General features: G+C 36.4%; 1 protein-coding gene across 2 annotated transcripts; it reads left to right on the top strand.

Moving 5' to 3' along the window:
- The first annotated feature begins 18512 nt into the window (after window positions 1-18512).
- LOC113355300 (adenylate isopentenyltransferase 5, chloroplastic-like) lies at window positions 18513-20291 on the top strand. 2 transcript variants are annotated; one of them, XM_026598126.1, is made up of 2 exons: window positions 18513-18914; window positions 19044-20291. In XM_026598126.1, exon 2 carries the CDS (start codon window positions 19064-19066, stop codon window positions 20054-20056), a length of 993 nt encoding a protein of 330 aa, XP_026453911.1. In that variant the 5' UTR covers window positions 18513-18914; window positions 19044-19063; the 3' UTR covers window positions 20057-20291. The 2 variants fall into 2 exon arrangements, with proteins under 2 accessions (XP_026453911.1, XP_026453910.1); XM_026598125.1 differs by having other exon boundaries at window positions 18513-18918.
- Window positions 20292-20521: the final 230 nt, after the last annotated feature.

Here is a 20521-nt window from a genome sequence, read left to right as displayed (position 1 = left end):
CCATGCGTCCTTCATATTTATCCTTCCATACACAATTTTAACTTTTGATTTCATTATAATTTTTTAACGGTGGTGCTATTTGTAGGTGGTGGTGGGCTTACATATCGTTACACCGCATTGAGGATCGTAAAATCGCATTCAGGTTCGTTGCACCACATTCAGGATCGTTACACCGCATTCACCCAAAGGGTTCACCGCTTCCTCTTCGGGGTTCAGTAGAGATTCTTAAACTTCCACCACCACCACCACTGCTTCATCACCACCACTTCAACCAATCAGTTAATTAGGAAGGGTATTTTCGGAAAAGATAACACCGTTTTATTCAAAAGTGTTAAATCGGATGGAAAAAGACCATTTTATAAATGAATTACAAAAGTATGATCATTTTGTGACCGAATTATAAAAAGTATGACCATTCTGTAATTGGCCCTTTTATATTTTCTCCTTGACAAAATTAACCTCGTAATAACCAAAGATCGTTCAAGACTAATGACACCAAAGGAAATTTACAAATAAGCCGCTTGGTTGCCTCGTTTAATTGCGGACCTTTTTGTCTGTGTTACTGTAGTATACTGATAAAGTTATCGAGTGATGGTACCAGTGATCTGAATTTAAAATTTGCCAGCACCAAATTCTTTACGGACGTATTTCGTTTCGTTCATTTGATATGATGTCCTGGAGGAGGACCTAGAATAGACTATCTATAAGCATATTGTGACAAAAAAAACTTCACTAGAGGAAAAGAAAATGTGACATTGAATTCTCCCCCACTTGTGCATAATTTTGAAGTCCAATCAAATGTGTCAAGCCTGAAAATGACATAGAATCTTACTAAGTGATTAGTTTAACTATTTTTAACATGGTTAAGAAAAAAATCGTTATAACTAAATGGAAATGAAGACATCACTAGCATGGAAAAAAAAGGTATCACTAGCATAGTTGTAAAGTGTCTTTCTAGCACATTTTGAGAGCAACACAATACTGTAGCGTAAAGCGTGTCGTTCTAGCATATTGGAGCACAACACAACACAATATGACATAAAATATGTAATATTATGCCACATTAATTGGCAATTGCACAAATCGGTACACTGACATAATAATGCACAATAAACAACACTATTAGTCTGGCTCGGATGTGTCATGTCGTGTTGTGTCGTGCCAGCACACTTCCATAATTTACACTTTTAAATGAGTGATGCTAGGTTGACGTACAAAAAACACTGAAAAAAATCTCGTGGGGATCATAAGAACAAAGGTAATGCCCTCTAGCATTGAGATTATAAATGGTAGAATTGGGTCCCGCGGTCTGTGAGTTATGGTAAAAATCCCTGGATTTTCTCCCATGATATAAAGCATTTCCGCTTTTAAATAGAAGTACCCAATCAATTCCATTTTGAACACTCTAAGACTGACTTTACAAGGTGCTTAGTTTATTTCAACGCCGTGGTACTGTAATGATATAATCGTACACTTTTGTAACGAATAGAGATATCGATTGAAAGAATGCTAATCACATTGAGATGGATGCGCACCAATTACCAATCAATCACTCTTAGCAATGTATGACAAAATTATATGTGATATTTTCTTGCAGATTATGACTGATTTAGATATCGAATTTGGTTCGTTAGCGCGTGCACAAGACTTTCATACAACTAATGATGATAAAGAAAGGGTAAGAAAAGTGAAGGTCTTTGTTTTCTTTCACTAATTTCTTTCATATTCGGTTCCATACACTATTAATTACTTCTCTTTTTCTGCCTTTTCGGCATACAAACTATTGGAAAAGTTTTTGTTCCATTTTTTCTCTCATGGTAAAAGCAGTTATATGAACCTTCAAAGAAAACAAGAAAACCGCTCGTACAAGTGGGAAGCACTGATATACGGATACGAGACGCAAGCACAATCTATGTAGGAGCTGTAGGCCGGGAAAGGAGTTAAAAAAGGTGATATTTCCGGCATGTACTGTTGGGGCGCAAAAATTCCAAAACGATATTTTGGATTCTTGGCCACTGTATTATACATTTTTTACTCTTTACAGTAGACTTTTCGCAACAGGTTTGCTTAAAAGAGGATTCCATCATAATATTGACCAGGTTAGTTACTACGAAACTTGAGTCCGGTTGACTGATTCAGGTACTCGGGTGCGCTCCTACTGGACACTAGAGTAGTGTTGACTAGTGAATCGGAGTCCAGTTGACTGGTCAGTATTTCGAACGCACAATTAGCGCAGTCCAAAAATTGTTCTTATTGCACGATTTATGCAATCGTGTACGTCATCAGTTCAGGGACATGGACGGCACTTTTACGGTCATTTTTTGCCCATTCGGTTATACTTACCTATTTTGGAATTTCTGTGTACGCTGGGGTGTCACACGAAATTTCATCTTTTCTTAAGTCTCTTTGCGGCAAAAATCTCTCTGTGTAGTCAGAGAGACGCAGCAATTTCTCAGGAAAATAGGACGCATATACATGATAAAGTCGACGATGTTTCCTACTAAAATGTATTTATGAATGTGACTTGAGTTTTTATGCGTTCCAGGAGGTCCCAGGTTCGAGTCCACAATGACACAATATTTCAGAATTTAACATGAAAGGTAGAATTAGCTTGTCCCCTTTGCGACATAATCATATCCCTTCCGCTTCGGTTCCTTTGGCTGATTCCTCATGAGACTCGCTGGTAGGCTAACATGGCAACCTGTTCAACTAATGTAGTAGTACCTCTTGGAACTTAGTTTGTTAGACTTCCAATTAATTTCTTGTAATATACCTCTTTATCCAATAATAAAAAAATATTTCTTGAGTTTTTATTTTTTTTTTAAATATTACTTGGCCTTTTATCATTTTAGTCCAGTAAATTCTTTACAGGTTGTAATACTCTAAGTTCGAAAAATGAAAACATATTTTCATGTTTATTCATATATAGGCAGGCTAATATATCACGATGTGGCTCTCAAATTCTCTATCGATGTCGCAGTTTGATGGTACTAAATATTCATATCACATCTTATACAACTGGTGGCAATGACATGCACATGAGAACCAAAAGTACGAAATTCCCGTCAATTTCTTCCTCTCTGTAATCCATATCAAAAGTGCATAACATGGACGGTAACTCCAAATTTGGGGTTACATTCAACGTGTATTTCGGCGTGAAGCACTCATGGATAACATATTTTATCACACGGTGAGGTTGTGTATAGGGTATAATATGCCTTAACGAACCGCCATATTTTTGGCACTACACAACACGCTAAAATCTAAATACGCCCCGATCCAACACATTGAGCTGGTGGAGCACGGCACAAGAGCTTCATGTATTTGTGTTGTGCCAATCTGATCTGACACATGCATAACGTATCATGCAGCATACTAATACGGCATACGTGAAGCACATAGGAGAGAATTTAATTTCTCCCCGCAAAATTCATTTTCCACCCATACTGGTTGTGCCAAAGACTCATTTTTGTACTGTCTGATCCAATTTACTTTACAACTCTTTTCTACCGTACAACATGAACCATAGGAAGTTTTAGTATAACATAGATTTAATCTAGGAAGCGCTGGTACAAACGTGAAACTCAGAGAACGTAGCGCATTTTCAAACCACTAAGGGTCGGCACATCAGTATTAGTAATGCAAGATATTACCAATAACATGTATTTATAAGATGTCATGCATTAGAACAGCAAGTAGCTCAATGCTTGCGGTTTGGCATGAAAATAAAATGAATATAATACAAAGATGGAATTTTAATTTTAAAATCTAACTACAAGAAAAATAAAAAAGAAGAATATATTAAAAACAAATTATAAAACGGGCACCTAGCTGGCTAGCTCAGCTGATCATCCCTTTTTCCAAAGTTTCATGCGCTCCAAGAGGTCTTAGGTTCGAGTCCCCGATGGCGTAATATTGCAGGAATTAACATGGAAGATAGAGGTAGCTTGTCCCCTTGTGACGCAATCTCAGTCCCCCATCCGCTTTGGCTCCCTTGACTAGGTTACCCATGAGGCTCGCTGGTAGGCTAGCACGACAACCTGTTCAATTAATATAGTAATACGTTGTTGGAGCTTAGCTTGTTAGGCTTCCAACTAGTTAATGTAATACTCTTTATCTAATAATAATTTGAAAAGAAAATAATTTTTTAAATACAATAAAAAATAAAATAAGAAACCAAAATAAAATAATAATAACAAACTAAATAAAATAATAATAAAAGAAACCAAAAAATATAAAAAATAATAATAAAAGAAACCAAAAAATATAAAAAATAATATTGAAACTTAATATTTAATAAGAAAAATAATAATAAACGGGTAGCTAGCTCAGCTGGTCATCCTCGTTCTTCATAAGTTGATGCGCTCCAGGAGGCCCCAAGTTCGATTCTCCAACGGCGCAATATTACAGAATTTGACATGGAAGTTAGAGTTAGCTTGCCCCCCGCGACATAATTTCATCCATCTGCTATAGGTTGTAACAATCCGAACGAACCTGAGGCTCGCTGCACGGCAACCTATTAAATTAATGAGTAGCACGTTGTTGGAGCTTAGCTTATTAGGCTTCCAACTAGTTTCTTGTAACAGTACTCTTATCTAACAATGGTAAAAAGTTTAGAAGAAAAAAAACATTGAAAATAAAAACGTGTAGCTAGCTCAGCTGGTCATCCTCGCTAACCCCCCTTGCGACATAATCTCAGCCCCCAATCCGCTTCGGCTCCCTTGGTTAGGTTCCTCATGAGACTCGCTGGTAGGCTAGCACGGAAACCTGTTACATTAATGTAGTAGTTCGCTGTTGGAACTTAGCTTGTTAGGCTTCCAAGTAGTTCCTTGTAACAGTACTCTTATCTAATAAGAAAAATAATAATACAATAATAGATCAATAATTAAAAGTTAAAAAATAATATAAAATAATAACAAAAGAACTCAATTTTTTTTAAATTAAATAAAAATAAGCATTTAACATTGGTCAACGATGTAGTTGGAGACCGTAGTATAGAGGGCCGAATTCAATGCACACCTCAAGAGGTGAGTACGATGTAGCCTTTTGGAGGTAGTGGGAACTACATGTAATTGTTATATCCTGTAATTGGATATGCCAAATACCCAACATTTAAATGCATCTCTTGACTACTCTCTTTGACTGCATTATACCTTCCAATTACCTCTGATTTAAGCGTGACAAACGGACCCTAAGACACGAACACTGACACACGCGAGAAATAAATTTTTAACAGCAGTAGGTATAGGAAAGAGTGACAAGGAAGTAACGGGTAATAAATATAGCCACTATGAGAGGATCTACTCATTTAAAATAACCGATCATTCTCTTCCATGGTTTCTTTTAGGCGAAAACAATACTCTGTATGTCGCCTAAATATTTGTGCCAATATCTTGGTCATCTAATGAAGGAGTATCATGTTGGATTTCAAGCAGCTACATGTTATTGGCATTTTGTAGATGTAAAATTGGTTAATCCCATTTATGTCTATCGATTGGTGGGGAGGAATCTGAGTTTGAGTCATTGAGGAGCCAAGATGATCCCATTCTGACTTTGATATGTGAATTGTCTTACGCCATATGTACTGAGAATTTTCGGAAGACATGGTACAAAAACGGTGTTATATGAGAACACTTTCGTCATATGAGAAGAAGTTTGAAAGAACCCCTGATAGTCGGTCTTAGTAACTTCTTCTTTAAAAGTTTACCAAGATTCTAACCATAAGGTATGGTGGAATATTGTAGAAGTTGATTTCTAAAAAACTGGTGGCTATCATAAAAAGGAGAAAAGTTCATGAGGATAATATTCTGAGTTTTGAGATGGTGAATGAATAATAAGTTGTTTTCCATCAATGTTCCAAGATAGCTAATAGGTGGACCGAGATTGAGGGGGTATACCTTACACCAAGTCTAAGGAAAAAACTTGTTATGTCTTACAGAAACTGTTTTGTCATATTTAAATTTTGGTACGCTTCCAGATTTTGAACTCCCGGTAGCAGATTTTAGGAGTTCTTTTTTAGAAAACAAAACAAATAAAAACATAAACAAAAAACTAATTAATTTGTTCTCGTGAGTATTTTTTTTCTTAATTAGTAATGGTAGGGTCGTCTTAAAATTCTTGGCGCTCTAATAAGCAACCTTAAAATATGGGTTTATTTATATGTTATATTATTTTAGGGATAAAGTCGGAATTTTAGTTTATGAGAGGAAAAATTTATATGTTGAAACCAATAACTTGCATCTGGCAAGGTCGCCCAGCTAAATTTTTTAAGTTTTTATTTAGTTACATTTTGGTTTTAATAAACATATAATTTGGCATAAAATACCCCAAAATGTGTTATTACCATTCAACATCAAAAACTAGTCATACTGTCACAAAACATATAGTTTAGATTTGGTTCCACCTATTTGCCACGCACACTTCTCCTATTTGCCACCCACCTTAGCTGCCTCCCTCAACTATCCTATTCACCACCCATATATATTTTCATACATCCTAAATACCATTTGTTGACTTTTTATTTATACACAACAACAACACTCCAATAGATAAACAGAAAACCCTAAATTACAAGATAATTCTTCTTCACCGTTTTACCGGCGGATACGTCATCTCCACCCACGGATCGCCACAATCACTCATGTTTTTCTTAATTTTTTCTATTATTTTTTTTATTTTGTTTAAAAAATATGCCAACGAGGAAAGTAGGAAATTTTCAAGCAAAATCAAAACCCAAGAAAAGGTAAACTTAAACCTAATTATTTATAAAAATTCATGTTTAAATTTGATTGTGTTTGTATTACCGTGATGAAGAACTAGTTGTTCGGTTTGGATTGATTAATTGTAGATTGATTGGTATGATATTGAATGATTGTTTTATTTTAAAATTAAAATAAAATAAAATAGGATGAACTAGTCGGTTGTTAGTGAACGACTAGTGGGTGTTCCAGTCCATTGTCACTAATCGACTATTAGTGTATATGATCTATTGTTAGCGCATGTAGTCGTCCGAAATTAGACGATCGATGGTTCTGTCAATACATGTTATGTCTCTATCTAATTTGGATGCATTTGTAGTGTTTATCTTTTATTTGTTTTTCTCTTCTAATCTTCTGTTGTCCATCACTTAACGTTATTATTAATATTCTGTTTATTTTTCTCTCCCCAAATAAAAAAATACAACAGGTGAGTATACAATCAATGAAAAACTCATTTGTTGAAACGGATTAGTGCAAGTTAGATTGGTATAATAACATAATCCAAACAAATGTGAATGGTAAAATTGTCAGGAAAAAATAAATCGAAGTTGAGGATTTTTGTGAAATGTTTTTTTTGGTACTTTTAATATCTTTTTACTTCATTAATGAGCATATTTGGATTGTCTTTTAATAGTAAGAGTACATGAAATAATAAATTTAAACCTAATGGTATAAATAAAATTCTACCCTAGGGTTAAATATTTTCACTATGAATTTTTAATGAAAACATAAATTAATGGTGAAGAAGACAAATTAGAGTAGTGATAGTTATAGTTAAATTTAAGTAATATTAGATATAGTTGAGTTTGATTTAGGAGTTATTTTTGTTGTTTTCTAATCTCTCTGCTATTAGAGCGATTTTTATCTTCGCTATTTGGGCGATATTATCTACATTTTTATAGTGTTTCTTTCTAACGATTTGTTCGTGTTTGGTTTTCTTGATAAAAGCACGTCGGCGGTTCGGCACGGGCGAAGATCAAGTTTTTCTTCATTAGAAAAATATATCTAGAGTTTCTGGTTAGTCGCTGCACATGAAGAATTTTTGGGAAAATCACTCCTCTGTCATAAGAGCATCTCTTTTCCGAGAAGAAAATCTATTAAAATGGTCGAATCATAGTTTCGAGTACTATTTCTTCTCCAATCTCAAAGTACAAGATTTGGGTGATATCGTGGTAAATCACTCTTTCTATTCACGGTTTATTTACCTTTTGTATCTTTCTTTGTATTTATTTCATATTATGATGTACTTGTTTCAATTTAAAACCACCATGTAAACGTTTCTTGTGGAATGAAATACTTGTTGTTTGATGATCACAAAAAAAAAGTTATAGTCAAATTTAATTTGACTTTTATAGGTGACAAATAGGAAAAAGTAGAATTAAAAAGCAGAATTACTTTGCAAATTTTGATGAGGGTGGCAAATAGCAAAAGTGTGGGTGGAAAATAGGTGAAACCTTAAATTTTATTTTTAGGTCCACGTTCTTAAAGTTTTTTTTTTTTCCGTATCTTTGGACGTTCCCTCGTTGGAAAAAGAAGGATCACCACTTAACATTCTCACCGAAACTGTCCTACTTAAAGAATTGATTTGCATGTACTCGTTTATGTCAAAGACTCCATTTGACCTAGCATTTTTAATTTTTCAATAATAAAAACTAGCATCAATATTCTTTTATTTATTTTTGAACTACAATAATAACCATCGATAATTAATTTTTATTTTTTCAAAGATGAATAAAATTGAAATTTTTGGCATTAAAAAAACTTCAATATCAAGAGCTAATTCAAGCTTCAAGGGATCTGTTTGGGTGAGCTTTTACCTAAGATCAAAAGTTAGGCCAATAAATCGGATTATGAGGGAGATAATAAATGGAAAATGGTAATGGAGGAGACAAAAAGACGATGAATAAACAACAAACATGAAGTGGAAAAATATGAATACAAATTAATTAATTAACAAAAGAACTAAAATTAAAGAATAAAATCAAGGGGGTCGATGATAATTAACCGTTAGTGCAAGTACTATTTCTTAATTTTATTGTATTAAAGTTGGATCTTGATCAATATCCAGATACAAAATGACAAATTACTCTAAACCTAAATTACTTGGTATTGAAACACACTGAAACCCCATCATTCTTATACGAGTTCTTAAACATGAGATCATAAATTGAGTTCATTGGAAGAGAAAAAATACCAACAAAATTATTGGAAATTATGGATAAGATGATGAAACACTAAGTACAAAAGTTGTTGTAATTCTGGCTTAAGGCTCTTTTAGACTATGATCGGACCCTTCTGATTTCAATTCGTGAGTACAAACGCACGGGTAACAGAATTAACAACTTCAGTATACAAATGAAGCCGTTGTCGAATTCAAGGTATGTATAACCTTGATTCGCCCAAAAACACACTGAAAAGAAAATATGATGATATCGGTAAGGAATTGAGAGATAAGAGGAAGAATAATATTTCTTAATTTTCTTGGTTTGTTAGTATTGAACAACATTCAATACTGAATACTTAAAGGAAGTTAGACATCCATTGGAGATGTGCATTGGTTTCCAACAGACATGATGGTTGTCTTCTCCAATTATGTCTAGTGGATTTCAATATCCAAATGAATTTAGATATCCAAATACACAATTCCGAATACGAATGCGATCGTTGAACTTGGGTCACAGGCTTGGGATGCCAGTGTAACACTCTCACTTTTCGCATAGCGCATGGGAAAGATGCGTCATTGAATTAGGTGAAGCTTACCCCGGATAACAACATTTGCCTACGTTACTTAGTTTAGGTAGCCCGTAGCATCATTGTGTCATAGTCCCATTCTCTTGTAATTCCATAGTCTCATGTCTCTTGGCTATATCTCTTCTTAGTCTGCCCTAGTACTAGTATGGGTGTACTGAGTAATTCCCATGATTGGGTGTATTAAAACTGTCGACTAATTGGGTGTTTAGTAGCGTCTCTGATATCGACGCGTGTTGACTATCTTTCCCTTAGAGTTAGGTTAATACTCTATTTAATGTGTAATAACCTGATTATCTGAATAAGAAATGAAATCAGTCTTTGTTTAGTATTAGATGATGTGTTCATTAAGAACCAGAATCTCTTTCTCTATGTTCTTAAATTCAAATTTGTACTAGTATAGTACATTTGTTATTCAGAGCCATCCCAAAAAAAATTTTATGGGGAATTCAGATCCAAAAACTGTAAAAGAGGTTTTCGAAATTCTTCAACGAGATTGGAAAACCATAGATAAACGATTTGTTTCTTTGTAAGAGCAATCCAAAACCACTCTAGAGCAATCACGACAGTTTCACGATGAAACTTCAGCCGACATCAAAGCTTTATCAACTCGTATCGAGGAATTGTTCAGATCTTCTTCTCCTCCAAAGAAATATTTTGTTCATGACTCCGGCGCACATTTTGCTCATCATTCTCATGAAGGTAACCCACTTTTTGGTTCATTTCACCCAAATCCCCCTCCTCCATACTTCAATCGAATCCCTAAACTCGATTTTCCACGTTTCGATGGTGATAATCCCCGTGGGTGGATCCAAAAGTGCGAAAGATACTTCTTACTTCACAACATCGAGGAGCACCGGAAAGTTGATATTGCAGCCATCTACTTAGAAGGTAAGGCCGATAAATGGTTTTTAAATTTTCAAGTTGGAAAACATCGTATTACTTGGTATGATCTAGCTCGTGGTATCTATGCTCGTTTTGAAAATCCTGTCGAAGAATTTTTTTTTAGTTCATTTAATAAGTTGTTTCAAACCAACTCCATTGAGGAATATTTTGATCAATTTGAAGTCCTCAAGGCTTTAATGTTAGCTAATAACCCTTCCTTAGATGAACATTACTTCATTATGAGTTTTATTAGTGGCCTTAAGGAGGAGATTCGAAACTCAATACATATGTTTTACCCTGCAACTCTTGCTCAGGCTTTCAGTCTTGATAGAACGGAGGAACAAACATTTATATCATCCCAATATAGAGTTCCAAAACCATATTCTAATTCCTTATCCCACTCTAGATCATTCTCTACCACAAACTTCCCTCCCAAACCAATGATGAAATCCTCTAGCTATGTCAAAAATATACCCCCACCCCAAAAACTTTTTCACCCACACAAGCAAAACCAAATTCTTCTTCACCAATTATCAAACGCCTAACCCAAGAGCAGATGCGCCTTCGCCGTGATAAGGGCCTTTGTTATAGTTGTGATGAAGTGTATTCTATAGTTCATGTGTATAAAGGTATCCAACAGCTTTTTATGGTCCAAGTTGAAACCAACTCTTCAGCTGAGGTTGATACAGAATAAGATATCTTTGAGGAAGCTGTCGACTCTCTAGTTGAACCAGAGATTGAGGTTTCTTTGAATGCACTTACAGGGTCCCTTACTGGTGATACTATATGTGTACTTGGCCTTCTTCATAAACATTCTATCTCTGTGCTCATCGACACTGGCAGCACTACGAGTTTTATTGACACTACACTAACAAGGACTCTTGCCTGCCCCATTGAGCCTACTGCTCAGATGTTAGTCACAATTGCTAATGGGGAGAAGACAATTATCTCTGGCATGTGCTCCAACCTCTCATGGACCATGCAAGGCCATCAGTTTACTGAGGATTTTCGTTTACTTCCACTTGGGGGTTGTGATATGGTATTAGGGGCTGATTGGTTACGCAAGCTTGGTGATGTACTCTTCAATCTCTCTACCTTAACTATTGCTTTTTCCTATAAGGGTCATCACATCACCTTGACATGTTCATAACCTTCTCCTTCTTTATTTCAGATGAGTAGTGAAGTTGTTCACAAATTCTTCTCCAAAACCACTCATGGTCTTATAAGCCATTTTTTCTCAGTCAACACCATTACCTCCACACCAACTATACCCTCACCTATTTTACCTCTCCTTGAGGAATTTAAAGACATTTTTGTTGAGCCCACTCAACTACCTCGCCACAGAAACTTGGACCACACTATTCCATTAAAACCTGATGCCCAACCACCCAACCAAAGGCCTTATAGATGCCCTTATATCCAAAAGGGTGTAGTTAAGAAATTAGTCAAGGAAATGTTGTCTTCTGGCATAATTCAACACAGCCATAGTCCATTTGCTTCCCCAATCCTCCTTGTCAAAAAGAAGGATAACACTTGGAGATTCTGTGTGGATTACAGAAAGCTAAATGTATCACAATCAAAGACAAATTTCCCATTCCAGTGGTGGATGAGTTATTGGATGAATTAAAAGGGGCCATTATTTTCACTAAGCTATATTTGAGGGCTGGCTACTTCCAAATCAGGGTACACCTTCCAGATATCCACAAGACTGCATTTAGGACTCATCAGGGTCATTATGAATTCAAGGTAATGCCCTTTGGCCTCACTAATGTTCCTGCAACTTTTCAAGCACTTATGAATGATATCTTTGCTCCTTACTTGAGGAAGTTTGTGTTAGTGTTCTTTGATGATATCCTCATTTATAGCTCCTCCATGTATGATCATCTAGAGCACTTGAGAACTGTTTTTACACTACTGAGACAACACCAACTTTTTGCTAAAATGTCCAAATGTTGCTTTGGTCAATCCCAACTGGAATATTTGGGACACATAGTCACTGTAGATGGAGTTTGTGCTGACCCAAACAAGATTGCAGATATGCAAAATTGGCCACTACCCACTTCTATTAAGGATTTAAGAGGCTTCTTGGGATTGACAGGTTATTATAGAAAATTTGTAAAAATTTATGGGCTTATTAGTAAACCTCTCACAGATCTCTTGAAGAAGATCTCATTTCTATGGTCTCAAGCTGCAACCACTGCTTTTAACCAACTTAAAGCTGCCTTGACCTCTACTCCAGTGCTTGCACTTCCAGATTTTTCTAAACAATTTATTGTGGAGAGTGATGCTAGTAATAGGTTCATTGGAGCAGTCTTAACTCAGGATGGCAGACCTATTTCATTCTTCAGCACAGCTCTAGGCCCTAGAGCAAGAGCTCTATCCACCTATGAAAAAGAGTTTTTAGCAATTATCAAAGCTGTCCAAAAGTGGAGAAATTATTTGCAAGGCACCAAGTTCATGATTCAGACTGCCCATCAAAGCCTCAAATATTTTTTGGAACAAAGACTCACTACAGTTCTACAACAAAGATGGATGATGAAACTCTTGGGATTTGACTATGAGATAAGATACAAAAAAGGGAAGGAAAATGTAGTTATTGATGCCTTATCTAGAAGACCTCATGCCTCAGCTAGCTATAATGCTTTGGATCACTCTCAACCCCTTTGTCTTAAAGATCTTCTACACAGCTACACTGATGATGGCAAAGCTCAGCAACTGATCACCCAATTGTTTCTTTCTCCTACTGCTGTACCACATTATACTTATGCTGATGAAGTATTGAGATATAAAGGCAGAATCTTTGTTGGAGAAAGTAATGGAGTCAGATCAGCAATCTTGAGCTCACTCTACTCTTCTGCCATTGGTGGTCACCCTGGTATGCATGCTACCTATATAAGACCTAAAAATTACTTCTTTTGGCCTCACATGAAACAATATATCCTTTTCTTTGTGGCTAGCTGTGACATTTTCCAAAGGAACAAAGGTGAGAGTACATTTTCATATGGTTTACTTCAGCCACTTCCTATTCCTGATCATGCTTGGCAGCACATCACCATGGATTTCATTGAAGGTTTGCCATTAAGTGACAGGAAGAATGTTATTCTTGTGGTTGTGGATAGATTGACTAAGTATAGTCATTTCATTGCACTCCAACACCTCTATACAGCTGCTTCAGTAGCTAAGGTTTTTATGGAACAAGTGTTTAAACTTCATGGCTTGCCTTCTTCAATTGTCTCAGACAGAGATAGAGTCTTCACCAGCAACTTATGGCAAGAACTGTTTAAATCCTTAGGCACAAGCTTGAATCTTAGCACTGCTTATCACCCTCAGACTGATGGACAATCTGAGAGGGTCAATTCTTGTTTGTCAGCTTATCTGAGATGCCTTATTGGACACAAACCTAGCAAGTGGTGTCAATGGCTTGCCCAGGCTGAGTGGTGGTACAACACTAGTTATCATACTAGTCTCAAGATGTCACATTTGCAGGCCCTTTATGGATACCTACCCCCACACATGGCATTTCCCACCACTGCAACCACTTTTGTAGCTGCTGTAGAAAAGTATTTTAAGGAGAGAGCTGCTATTCTTGATCTGATTAAAGAGTCATTCCACAAAGCACAGGAAAGGATGAAGTTTTATGCTGACAAAAGTAGAACTGGCAGGCAATTTGCAGAAGGTGATCTAGTTTATTTGAAGCTCCAACCCTACAGGCAGGCTTCTGTTTCCCTCAGAAAGAACTTCAAGCTTTCTGCTAAATTCTATGGGCCATTTCCAGTTTACAGAAGATTGGAAGTGTAGCTTACAAAATGCAGCTACCTTCTTTAGCCAGAATTCATCCAGTTTTTCATGTCTCTCAGCTCAAGAAATACATTGGCCAGCAACACATTCCTTCTCCTACCTTGCATGTGGTTGATCATGAAGGTGAGATAATCATGAGTCCTGAAGCAGTTCTTAATACCAGGACAGTTCTTATTGGGCAGAGATTAGTAAGACAGATGTTGATTCAGTGGACCAATTCTACTCCAGATGATGCTACTTGGGAGGACTTCTCTACTGTCAAGTCTCATTACCCAAATTTCATCCTTGAGGACAAGGATGTTGTTCAGGGGTAGGCAATGTCATAGTCCCATTCTCTTGTAATGCCATAGTCCCATGTCTCTTGGTTATATCTCTTCTTAGTCTGCTCCTAGTACTAGTATGGGTGTACTGAGTAATTCCCATGATTAGGTGTATTAAAACTGTCGGCTAATTGGGTGTTTAGTAACGTCTCTAATATCGACGCGTGTCGACTATCTGTCCGTTAGAGTTAGGTTAATAATCTATTTAATGTGTAATAACCCGATTATCTGAATAAGAAATGAAATCAGTCTTCGTTTAGTATTAGTTGTTGTGTTCATTAAGAACCAGAATCTCTTTCTCTATGTTCTTAAATCCAAATATGTACTAGTATAGTACACATTGATGCTTGTTCCTTACCAAGAAACGCAACATTATGTTATGTTTGCTTATTGTAGGAAGCATCATGATGCTAAGGCATCAGCGCGCTTATCCTTAATTTACTTGTGGAAGCAACATTTACCTATGTTCCTTACTAGTGGAAGCAACATCCACCCATGTTCCTTACTAGTGGAAGCATCAATGACGCTGCGATGCTTCCTAAAGGAAGCATCAATGTCATTATGCCTCTTCCTCAGGAAAGCTTTACGAACAATGTTTGTCATGAAAGAAAGAATTTGGCTTATGGTACCTGGTGAGTGTAAATCATGTACATAATTTATATTTGTAGAAATGCCACTAAGATATATATAGGGAAGGGGTGTTGGTTGAAAGCTTAAAGTTGATGAATCTTACCAATAAAGCATCATTGTCCGTGTGTACCTTCTCCGAGGAAGCCTAATAATGCAATCTTACCCAACAAAGCGTCATTGACACTAAGATATATATAGGGAAGGGGTGTTGGTTGAAAGCTTAAAGTTGATGAATCTTACCAATAAAGCATCATTGTCCGTGTGTACCTTCTCCGAGGAAGCCTAATAATGCAATCTTACCCAACAAAGCGTCATTGACCCTGAATAGTTTCCTCAAGGGAGTATTACTCTTGGAAACTAACAGATGAAGCTTCCTCAAGGAATTATTGTTGTCCCTGGGTGCTTTACCCAAAAAAGCATCATATATGCACGACCTTGTACATATATTGCAAAGGAACCTATGGCCTATACGGACTAGGCATTTGCTTGGCTTTGTCCTTACAACATGAGTTGGATTTAGTTACTTGTCCCGATGTGGATGAATTGCGGTAAATGTTTGATCTCTTCAAGTTACAAAGGAGGGTACGTAGGAAGTCGCAATGAGTTGCAGCATTGATGGTCCAACACCTTGTCGCTCATATCATCTAAATGTGATGTGATTGCAACATAATGGTAACTTATATCATATGGGTCGGCAATGCAATGCAAGAGATGATTATTTCCAAACTTGATGAGGTAAGTTTCAGTCCGTTTTGTGGATGCTCATACTTCCTATCAAGTCATTTGACATATGCATGCACCAATTATGAATTGAGGATGGCAAAAAAAGGAAGCTAAATCGGTATGCAAGTTAAGGGAGCTTCCTTAAGCCACTTGCATCACAAGGATGATGCAATACATGTATGACATGAGCTTGACTGATGCACCCTTGGTACGAGAAAGATCAGTGCTTTCAGCAATGCCTAAGCTAAATAAGAAAGCTGGAAATAGGCTTGGAATTTCATATGTACGAGTCTGAGGCATGATGTATGCCTGGACAAGATTCAGAAGCTAGTGATGCATGTAATAATGCATCGGTATTAGCCTCTATGGATTTATACCCTTCGTAGAATAAGGGTAAGTTGGATCGGTGTGGAAGCTATGTTTAAGGAATCATGCTTGCAAAGGCAAAGGAACGTGCATTTTCCTGGCGAGAGTTGTGGCCTGTGCGCCTTGGCGCTCTGGGCATAATTTTTTGGTCCGTCACATCCAGTCTCGCTAGTCAACATCCTTTTATTACGTGAACTGCCCCACAAGTACATTTTAACCTTCAATGCCATCATTATGACTCGGGATGACAGCTCATGACTGCTAGTTTCCCTACAGTTGACCCAGTTAACTGTCAGGTCGACGCAACCGCCTTCCTGGCCCGATTTTGGCCAAAATATTTTTTCTTTCTTTTCTTCACTAGGACAAAAAGCAAGTTATTTTCCAAAATATTTGACAAAAACATCACTATTTTTTTTTTGAAAAGAACAAAAACATCACTATAATATCATTGTTAAAAAATTTTGTTTTTTTCCCGACTACCACTTTTTATATTTATGTATATCTATCGATTTATTGTCTAAAACCTTTTATATTTATTGTCTAAAACCTTTTCTTTTTCTTGAATTAATAAAAATGAAACACCTTATACTAAGTATAATAATAAAACGCCTCAAAACCAATTTAACAGAATTTTTTTTTGTTGAAGCAATTCAACCAGATTTGTTGATATGGTTGTTCCCATATTATCTAGCAATTTGATACCATTTTTTTCCCTTTTTCGTGAGATTTAAATTACGATGAATTGAAAGCTAATTATATCTAGAAACGTAGAGTTCCATAAGAAAAACATATTACTAATATATGAATTTCAAACTCACCATCGTCTGGGTTTATAGAAAAAGGAATTGAAACTCTCAGATAATGTGAGGATGACCAGGTTATTGCACCCTCTCTCAAAATTAACTGGTATTATCTTGTTAATATACCACGTCATTTTCTTCTAGTTATTATCGTATCTTATGGTACTTGTGAGCGTTTAATTAGTTTACAGTTTGTCTCATGTCGAATGAAGGATAGTGATTTATCATCTAATAATCATGCTAAGAAAAGACAATAACGACTGACATAATGCTAATTAAAATCAATATTAACAAGTGCTTATTATGTACTAATCAGATTTAAAATGTCAACCACTAATTAACCACCAAAAGAAACTTTGCCATGATAAAAATTGTTTATTGCAGCGTACAGATATTGTTTTTTATAAGATGTTAATTTAGTTCGTATGGCGGGAGCCCATGATTTGACTGATTGTATTAATGAATGTCACAGCGAATGCGATCAAGTGTAAAAACAATCGATAGTAATGAAGTAGGACAGTATTTAGTTTAACATGGACCCTATGTTCTACTACTACCCATTGCTTTCTTATTAGAAAACAATTTTGGGGAGGTGTAGTGTTCGTTCTCAAGATAAGCACGTTAATAAATTAATCCTAAATTCTTGATTTTTATTTCTTTCAAATGTTGTTTTTATATAGTAAAGAAATACTTTAATTAGAAACTGTAGAAGAACATCGTAAATTTGAGAAGTATCCATTATCTCTCGGTTCATTTCATCAGTGCTACTTTATTACTCCTTCTGTTTCCGAAAGACCGTCCTCTATTTTTTTTTTGTCAGTTTCAAAATTGTGTCTAGCTTCTGTTTATAGTCATATTTTTTTAATGAACTCTCTAGTATATTTTTGAATTATTTATAATCATAAATCTATTTTTAACTTGACCCAATCTAAAACATTAAAGAAATTAGTATAATTGAGGAAACAAATATATCATTCAATCTTTTAAGAAAATATACATTTAACTCTAAAAATTAAATTCCTTATAAAGTTTATACTTCATAAATTCGATATATTTTAAATTTTTCTTTTATATTTCGTATTTATAATTCTCACAACAATTTTGGATAGTCTTTATTATTAGCATTTTTATTAAAAAGTAACTAAGGGTAGTCAAGTAAAATAGTATGGTCTCCTTAATATTCTGATAAAGTCAAAGCGGACTGTTTTTGTGAAACGGAGGGAGTAGTTGATTGATGATACTATTAAACTGACATGATAAGAATAAATTCCCACGAAATTTACTTAAAAGAAGTGACTATGGTTCTTAAATTTACATGCATGAATTTCTTTTCTTGGCCGAGTTTGCCATGTAAGTATAAAACTAGTATACCATATAAGCTGAAACCTTGAACAAACAAGAGTACAGTTCACAATCATTTCTTTACAAGTGTTCCAAGTTAAGCTAACCCAAGTTAGTAATCATTGGAACGATCTTTTGACTCAAACCTCTATAAATACTACTACTACCCCTTCTCCCTTCATAGATCATATGTCCACAGGCAACTCAGTTCACTCCGAACTTTCTAGTTTGAGAAAGAAAGAGAAGACCTTTCTCCCCATAAACAAGTACTACTACCACAATCTGTATTTCAACCTTTCCTTGATCCTTTCTCATTTGTTTAGCCAATTATAAGACACCATATAACTAACTAATTAAGCTATATTTTTTTTCTGACACCAAGTACACCTCTCTCTCTTCAATATATTTCTTTACTATTGCTACATATTGCATCTATCATTCTTCAAAAAGAAGAGGAGGAAGACGAGGAGGAAGAAGAGGAGGAGGAGGAGGAGGAGGAGGAGGAAGAAGAAGAAGACCACGAAAAAAGAAAAAAAATAGTGTTGGTAGGTATGTTTTTGTGTGAACTCACTGTCGTTTCCATTATCAGTGGAGATGAATAACGAGCTTGTTTTCTTATTTTTTTAGTGCTTTATGTACATTTTCTAAGCTTATCTTATCTTTCTCATGAACAGAGAGAATCAAGGTTAATATCATGCAGATTTCACTTTCAGTGTGCAAAGAAGTTTATCTGAACTTTCCGGCCAGTCCGAGCATGACCGACTCATTCAACCGTTGGCAACGGAAAGTAAAGGTCGTGGTAGTGATGGGGGCCACCGGTACAGGAAAATCAAGACTCTCGATCGATTTGGCAACCCTGTTCCACTCCGAGGTCGTAAACTCGGACAAAATGCAAGTTTATCATGGACTGGATATCACTACGAATAAAGTTACAGATGAAGAACAGTGCGGAGTTCCGCACCATTTACTAGGCATCATCGACCCCGATTCCGACTTCACGGCTACCGACTTCAGCCATTTTGCTTCCTTAGCAGCTGGTTCGATTGCGTCTCGTGACCGGCTCCCAATCATCGTTGGGGGCTCGAATTCATATATCGAATCATTGGTGGACGACGAAGAACTCGAGTTCCGTTCGAATTTCGAGTGTTGCTTCCTCTGGGTGGACGTATCGCTGCCGGTTCTTAACTCTTTCGTATCAACTAGAGTTGATCAGATGATCGAACTTGGATTGATCGATGAAGTCAGAAAGATATTCGATCCTAAAGCGGACTATAACAGGGGGATAAGACGCGCAATTGGGGTCCCCGAGCTGGACCGTTTCTTACGAGCCGAATCTAGTGGCGCAGATTACGAAACGCGCGCACGATTACTCGAGGCAGCCATAAATGAGATCAAGGCTAACACCTGCAAATTAGCTGCTCGTCAGTTGGAAAAGATCCGACGGCTAAGTTCACTTCCGGGATGGAACATACACCGTCTAGATGCAACGGAGGCTTTCATAAAGAGCGGTAGAGAATCCGATGAAGCATGGGATAATCTTGTAGCTGGACCTAGTTCGACAATCGTCAGACGTTTCCTTTACGCCGATCAGCATCGAACGACCCCAATTAAATCGAAACCCGGCATGATTCCGTCGGCAATTCCCGCGGCTGTGATGGGTGCTGCTGTTGCAGCCGTGGGTCGTTGAGATAAACAGACAACTGTAATTCGGAGACCCCCGTTGGAATCGTTGCTTATTCTCCCCAAAAAAATAAAAAAGAGAAAAATAATGAACAGCAGTACTGCAGTAACTTAAAGGTTACTGGTGCCGGTGAGACCACCGTTTTGAACGGATTATGACGAACCTACCAAAAAAAAAAAAGAAAGTTACGTATGTATAGAGAGTAGTCTATATTCTATTCATATATGAGCTTGTTGTTTCAGGCAGTGTCGTCGGTATGAAAAGTTTGGGAATCTGTGGCAGTTTTCAGATGATAGCGTCTTAGATTCGTGCGGGCCTTTCGCTGCTGCTAAAATGCACGCCTTCATTTTGTACATTCTCTAAAATGTGGACCATACGTACTTTTCTCATTTTCCACTTTCCAAAAGACATTGGTGGTTTCTTTTTGAAACCTATTTTGGGGACATCCTCATTTTTTTTTGTGACCCATAC

This window comes from Papaver somniferum, chromosome 3, assembly GCF_003573695.1.
Source record: "Papaver somniferum cultivar HN1 chromosome 3, ASM357369v1, whole genome shotgun sequence".
Classification (NCBI taxonomy): Eukaryota; Viridiplantae; Streptophyta; class Magnoliopsida; order Ranunculales; family Papaveraceae; genus Papaver; species Papaver somniferum.
This window is presented reverse-complemented; position numbering and strand designations above follow the sequence as displayed.

What these genes read in the sequence shown, in the direction of transcription:
- LOC113355300 (XM_026598126.1), top strand. Translation starts at nt 19,064, where the DNA reads ATGCAGATTTCACTTTCAGTGTGCAAAGAAGTTTATCTGAACTTTCCG.